The sequence below is a fragment of the Neofelis nebulosa genome, chromosome 11 (genome assembly GCF_028018385.1).
Source record: "Neofelis nebulosa isolate mNeoNeb1 chromosome 11, mNeoNeb1.pri, whole genome shotgun sequence".
NCBI lineage: Eukaryota > Metazoa > Chordata > Mammalia > Carnivora > Felidae > Neofelis > Neofelis nebulosa.
The window spans coordinates 45,107,162-45,114,745 of NC_080792.1; the positions used below are offsets into that span (position 1 = coordinate 45,107,162).

At 38.0% G+C, this 7,584-nt stretch overlaps 1 protein-coding gene across 1 annotated transcript; it reads right to left on the bottom strand.

The window, feature by feature from the left end:
* Nucleotides 1-6,810: 6,810 nt before the first annotated feature.
* Nucleotides 6,811-7,215, bottom strand: LOC131489593 (presenilin-1-like). Its single transcript, XM_058691610.1, has one exon. It carries the CDS (start codon nucleotides 7,174-7,176, stop codon nucleotides 6,811-6,813), a length of 366 nt encoding a protein of 121 aa, XP_058547593.1. The 5' UTR covers nucleotides 7,177-7,215.
* Nucleotides 7,216-7,584: the final 369 nt, after the last annotated feature.

A 7,584-nucleotide genomic window follows, 5' to 3' on the forward strand; every position in this document is an offset into this window, starting at 1 on the left:
CAGGACTGGATGTTCATAGTCAGGATGGGCATGAACCTAAAAGGTGTGACTTCAGAGGCCCCAAGATGGCCACCTTCCTATCACCAAAATGTCCTTCCCTCCATCCCGATTGCCCAATCTCTTCACAACTGCCTGGATGCCTTTTAGCATAGGATAAATTATTTTCCAATGCACAATAAAAACTAAGTTGGAAGTTCAAACACTCTTACAAAGAATTGCAAACACCATAAAAATTAGAGGCCGTCTGATGTGTAAATTTTGATCGGTGACAAGATGTGAGGGCATAGAACACATTCAGGTGAGAGAAACTGGCATTCCATGGACAAAAAAGGGAAGCTGAGGATGAAATTTGCAACCTGCTTCCCATCTTTCCCCTCTTTGAAATCCCTGTGATTTCAATTCTTCTGAAAAGAATAATACTTGCCAGACAGCTTTCCATACTGCTGATAGAAAATCCAAAAAAGCCTTTTGTAGTCAATTTTTGAGAGCATGTAGAAATATTTTGACATTGTAGTTTTTATGTTATGTTATAATTTAGAATCTTTCTTGCCTTCTATATCATGGTCTTATTAGCATCACCTCTAGTAGTGAGACCTACATCCTTAAATAATTTAAATATCAGCTATTGCTTTACATTGGGATCTCATAGAACCATACCTCAAAAAATTATAATTTATAAATCTAGAGATATTAATTACTGTTTCTATTGCTAATGAGTTCTACATTATAGACTAATTAGTATTTATTGATCAGCAATGTCCAAGTAAAAAAATAAATGTACCCATCTAATTTTCTGAGTACATGCCATGTTCATTTTAAGTCTAACATCAAAAAAGATACTGACAGCATCTGAACCCTTTAAAATTAATATTTCATTTTTCTACTTACCATGATTATGATAAAATACATATAGTTAATTTTTTATTCATGAATTTAATATTTTTATATCATAGTATGTATATTGTTGAACATCTAATTTAGAACTCACTTCTAAAAATTATTGTAGATAAGGATTCTGACAGAGACCATGTGGTCCTCAAAGCTGAAAATATTTATTATCTGGCCTTTTACAGGAAAAGTTTGCTAACTCCTGCTATTGGCTATCAAAACTTCAGCAATTTAAAAAATCTTTAGTAACTCAGTACATTATTTTTCTATTATCAAGGAAACAATAAAAGTTATACCTCCAGAAAAAGATCATTCAAATTCAAATCTCTGCCTAATCCAACATGACACTATAAACATAAACAGCTAATGATAAACATCTAGGATTTTGGACAATACCACAAGTAATTTGTTAGACTTGAGTTTTCTGAAAGCCACCTTTTAATATCGGAGGCAAATTATTTGGTAACTATGATTTTTCACTTTTTAAAAACGTGATTATGGGGGTGACTGGATGGCTCAGTTGGTAGAGCATACAACTCTTGATCGTGGGGTTGTGAGTTCAAGCCCCATTATGGGTGTAGAGTTTACTAAAAAAATATGATTATGAAGTTACCAGACAGGAAATTATAATAATTTCACATTTAGACAATCCTGTTTGATCCAAACACATAGTGGTGATATATAAAATACAAAGAGAAAATCAAATACACATAATTAGGATCAAAAGGACAACATGGTTAAGGACTAGAAACAAAGCTGAAACAGATATGCAAAACTCTTTCAAAATAAAAATGATTATCAAACTAGGGAAATTTGATAAAGAAAAGTTATCTAATCAAATAATGGTTAAACTTTAAAAGTTTAACCTCCCTCCAGCCCCCCATCAACCCTCAGTTTGAGTCTCTTATGGTTTGCCTCCTTCCCTCTCTGCTTATAACTATTTTTCCCCTTCCCTTCCCCCATGGTCTTCAGTTACGTTTCTCAGGTTCCACATATGAGTGACAACATGTGATTATCTGTCTTTCTCTGACTTAATTCACTTAGCATAATACCCTCCAGTTCCATTCATGTTGCTGCAAATGGCAGGATTTCATTCTTTCTCATTGCCAAGTAGTATTCCACTGTATGTATAAACCATATCTTCTGTATCCATTCATCAGTTGATGGACATTTAGGATCTTTCCATAATTTGGCTATTGTTGAAAGCAGTGCTATAAACATTGGGGCACATGTGCCCCTATGAATCAGCACTCCTATATCCTTTGGATAAATTCCTAGTAGTGCTATTTCTGGGTCATAGAGTAGTTCTATTTTTAATTGCTTGAGGAACACACTGTTTTCCAGAGCAGTTTGCACCAGTTTGCATTCCCACCAACAATGCAAGAGAGTTCCCATTTCTCCACATCCTCACCAACGTATGTTGTTTCCTGAGTTGTTAACTTCAGCCACTCTGACCAGTGTGAGGTGGTATCTCAGGGTGGTTTTGATTTGTATTTCCCTGATGATGAGTGATGTTGAGCATCTTTTCATGTGTCTGTGGGCCATCTGAATGTCTTCTTTGGAAAAGTGTCTATTCATGTCTTCTGCCCATTTGTTCACTGGATTATTTGTTTTTTGGGTGTTGAGTTTGGTAAGCTCTTTATAGATTTTGGATACTAACCCTTTATCCAATATGTCATTTCCAAATATCTTTTCCCATTCTGCTCGTTGCCTTTTAGTTTTGTTGATTGTTACCTTTGCAGTGCAGAAGCTTTTTATCTTGATAAGGTCCCAATAGTTCATTTTTTTTTAATTTTTTTTTCAACGTTTTTTATTTATTTTTGGGACAGAGAGAGACAGAGCATGAACGGGGGAGGGGCAGAGAGAGAGGGAGACACAGAATCGGAAACAGGCTCCAGGCTCCGAGCCATCAGCCCAGAGCCTGACGCGGGGCTCGAACTCACAGACCGCGAGATCATGACCTGGCTGAAGTCGGACGCCTAACTGACTGCGCCACCCAGGCGCCCCTCTTTTTTTTTTTTAATTTCCTTGACTTTGGAGACATGTTGAACAAGAAATTGCTGTGGCTGAGGTCAAAGAGGTTGTTGTCTGCTTTCTCCTCTAGGGTTTTGACGGTTCTTTGTCTCACATTTAGGTCTTTCATCCATTTTGAGTTTATTTTTGTGTGTGGTGTAAGAAAGTGGTCCAGGTTCATTCTTCTGCATTTAGTTGTTCAGTTTTCCCAACACCATTTGCTGAAAAGAGTGTCTTTTTTCCATTGGACATTCTTTCCTGCTTTGTTAAAGATTAGTTGGCCATACATTTGTGGGTCCATTTCTGGGTTCTCTATTCTGTTCCATTGATCTATGTATCTGTTTTTGTGCCAATACCATACTGTCTTGTTGATTACAGCTTTGTAGTAGAGGCTAAAGTCTAGGATTGTGATGCTTCCTGCTTTGGTTTTCTTTTTCAACATTACTTTGGCTATTCAGGGTCTTTTGTGGTGCCTTACAAATTTTAGGATTGTTTGTTCTAGCTTTGAAAAGAATGCTGGTGCAATTTTGATTGGGATTGCATTGAATGTGTAGATTGCTTTGGGTAGTATTGACATTTTAACAATATTTAATCTTCCCATCCATGAGCATGGAATGTTTTTCCATTTCTTTGTGTCTTATTCAATTTCTTTCAGAGGTTTTCTATAGTTTTCAGAATAAAGATCTTTTACATCTTTGGTTAGGTTTATTCCCAGGTATTTTATGGTTCTTGGTACAATTGCAAATGGAATCAGTTTCTTGATTTCTCTTTCTTTTGCTTCATTATTGGTATATAGAAATGCAACAAATTTCTGCACATTGATTTTGTATCCTCTGACTTTGTTGAATTCATGTATCAGTTTTGACAGCCTTTTGGTGAAGTCTTTCAGGTTTTCCATGTAGAGTATCATGTCATCTGTGAAAAGTAAAATTTGACTTCTATTTGGATGCCTTTTATTTCATTTTGTTGTCTGATTGCTGATGCTAGGACTTCCAACATTATGTTAAACAACAGTGGTGAGAGTAGACATTCCTCTCATGTTCCTGATCTCGGGAGAAAAGTCTCAGTTTTTCCCCATTGAGGATGATATTAGCTGTGGGCTTTACATATATGGCTTTTATAATGTTTAGGTATGTCCCTTCTACCCCCACTTTCTTGAGGGTTTTTACTAAGAAATCATGCTATATTTTGTCAAATGATTTTTCTGCATCTATTGACTGGATCATATGGTTCTTTTCTTTTATTAGTGTGATGTAACACATTGATTGATTTGTGAATATTGAACTAGCCCTGCAGCCCATGAATGAAACCCACTTGATCATGGTGAATAATTCTTTTCATATGCTGTTGAATTTGATTTGCTAGAATCTTGTTGAGAATTTTTGGATTCATGCTCATCAGGGATATTGGCCTGTACTTCTCTTTTTTTTGTGGGTTCTCTGTATGTTTTGGGAATCCAGGTAATGCTGGCTTCATAGAATTGAGTCTGGAAGATTTCCTTCTGTTTCTGTTTTTTGAGACAGCTTGAGAAGGATAGGCATTAACTCTGCTTTATTGTGGGCGATAAGCTTAGGAATCCCCCAGGCTTACACCAATGGGTTGACAAGGCATAAAGAAACTCAAAGTCATAAAATGCTCACACCCAAGTTTGGGTAAATCACATTGGCACCCCAATAATAGGGGGGTGCAAAGACACCTCGAGAATAGGGAGGCACAAATGTGCCAGGAATAGGAAGGTGCAAAGGCACCCTAAAATAGAGAGGGGGTCCAAAGCCCCCCCAAAAAAGAGAGAGAGAGAGGCAAAGGCCTGAGATACAAACGGCACAGAGGTGCCCAATACATAGGTATATGAAAAGAACAAGATTAGATATTCAGGGTGAAAGCACCCCAAATTTAGTACTATAGCAGAAAGCTGTTTTCATAGAATAGGGCCAGGTTAGGTAAATTGGTGAACTGGACTATGGACTGCTGCAATGTACAGAAGCCATCTAAAGTGGTGGCACCAGCCTGACCTCGGCCTGAGCGGAGATGATTTACAAAAGAAAAGGTGCCTTGTCAACCCTGAGGTTATTTCCCCTATCTGTCTCATCCCCTAGGTTAGCCAAGATAAACAGAGGTGCTGACTCATGTCCACTGTAAACAACCCTCCTCCCCACTGCCCGGTGCCCAGATTTTGTTTTGTATTAACACAAACCCCCTAACCACAAATATCCTCAAGAGCCCCTTTCCCTCACATCCACAAGTTAATGTTCACAGATTCATTGTCTCTTTGTGCACATCCATCGCCATGTTTGTAAGCCTTCTGATCCTAATAAAATGGGGCAAGGACCCTTACTTGAGGCTCTTATCTTTTCCCGGACATTAGCCATCTCTTGCTTTAATCCTGCATCTGCTCTTTTGCTGGCCAAAAGAGAACGTTAGACTTAGAGTCTATGACACTTTATATGTCTGGTAGAATTCCTCTGGGAAGCCATCTGAACCAGGACTCTTCCTTTTTGGAAGATTTTTGATAACTGATTCAATTTCTTCACTAGTTATGGGTCTGTTCAAATTTTCTATTTTTTCCTATTTGAGTTTTGGTAGTGTGTGGGTGTCTAGGAATTTGTCCATTTCTTCCAGGTTGCCCAGGTTGTTGGCATATAATTTCTCATAGTATTCTCTGGTAACTGTATTTCTGAGGGGTTGGTTGTAATAAGTCCAATTTCACTTGTGATTTTATCTATTTGGTTCCTCTCTCTTTCTTTTTGAGAATTCTGGCTAGGGGGGTATCAATTTTCTTTATTATTTCAGAAAAACGGCTCTTAGTTTCATTGATCTGTTCTACTTTTTTTTTTTTTTTTTTTTTTTGGATTCTATACTATCTATTTCTGCTCCAATCTTTATTATGTTTCTTCTGCTTGGCCTTGGGGTTGCTTTGCTGTTCTGCTTCTAGTTTCTTTAGTGTGCTGTTAGATTTTGTATTTGGGATTTTTCTTATTTCTTGAGATAGACCTGGATTGCAATGTATTTTCCTCTTAGGACTCCCTTTGCTGCATCCCAGAAAGTTTGGACTGTCATATTTTCATTTTCATTTGCTTCCATATATTTTTTTCATTTCTTTTTTAATTGCCTGGTTAACCCATTTATTCTTTAGTAGGATGCTCTTTAACCTCCATGCATTTGGAGGTTTTCCAAACTTTTTCCTATGATTTCAAGGTTCATAGCATTGTGATCTGAAAATGTGCATGGTATGATCTCAATGCTTTTATATTTATTGAGGGCTGTTTTGTAACCCAGTATGTGATCTATCTTGGAGAATGTTCCATGTGCAATCAAGAAGAATGTGTATTCTGCTGCTTTTGGATGAAAAGTTCTGAATATATCTGTCAAGTCCATCGGGTCCAGTGTATCATTCAGGGCCAATGTTTCTTTATTGATTTTCTGCCTAGATGATCTGCCCATTGTTGTAAGTGGAGTATTAAATTCACCTGCAATTACTACATCCTTATCAATAAGATTGCTTATGTTTGTGATTAATTGATGTATATATTTGGGCGCTTTCAAATTGGGTGCATAAGCATTTATAATTATTGCTCTTCATGATGGATAGACCCCATAATTATGATATAATGCCCTTCTTTGTCTCTTGTTACAGTCTTTAGTTTAAAATCTAGTTTGTCTGATATAAGTATGGCTACTCCAGCTTTCTTTTGACTTCCAGTAGCACAATAGATGGGTCTCCATCCCCTCACTTTCAATCTGAAGGTGTCCTCAGGTCTAAAACAGGTCTCTTGTAGACAGCACATAGATGGATCTTGTCTTTTTAGCCATTCTGATACCTATGTCTTTTTATTAGAGAATTTAGTCCATTTACATTCAGCGTTATTATTGAAAGATACGGATTTAGTGTCATTATGTTATCTGTGGGTTTCATGCTTGTGTTGATGTCTCTGGTCCTTTGCAGCCTTTCTGGGTATAGAAGCTGACTGATTTGATGGTAGCCATGACCACCTCCATACAGAGAGTCACGGGGACAAAGAGCATGATCACATGTTTGCCGCCATATTTCAAAGTCTGTTCTTCATCTTCTTCTTCATCTTGTTCCACCACCTGCCCTGAGTTACCCTGGGGTCGTCCATTAGATAATGGCTCAGGGTTGCCACGCCTCCACCTTTGGCTGCTGTGCTCAAGCCATTCTCTGCTGTCATTAGTATTGCTCAGGTGGTTGTCTGCAGACATCTGTGCATTCTGGAAGTAGGACAATGGTGCAGGTAACTCTGTCACTGGAGCAAGCATATAGAGACATACTTTTTCACAGAAAACAAAACCTCTTGGGGTTCTCCTCCAGGCCAAGCTTTCTAAGGACCTCACAGGCTGCTGTCACTTGCAGGCTCCCAGATTAGGTCTACTCTTCCTTTGCTGCTGCCACCAGCTGCTTGCAGGGGAGACTCCTTCCCTAGCAGCCATTGTTTTGTTTCCAGTGTGAAATCCCTGCCTCTGGAGCTGCTTCGCCCAGGCCCCACCCAAAAGGCTTCACTGGTGTCTGGGAGATTTGAATTTTAAATATGGGATTTCACCAAAATTAATCTCTGATTTTAAAGCAATTTCAACCAAAATTTCCCAAGGTTTTTTGCAAGCTGGACAGGCTATCATAAAATTAACAGGGAAAAGTTTAGGACCAAAACTATACATTTAAAAATTGTA

Coding starts and splice junctions, on each gene's coding strand:
- LOC131489593 (XM_058691610.1), bottom strand. CDS start 7,176: ATGCTTGCTCCAGTGACAGAGTTACCTGCACCATTGTCCTACTTCCAG.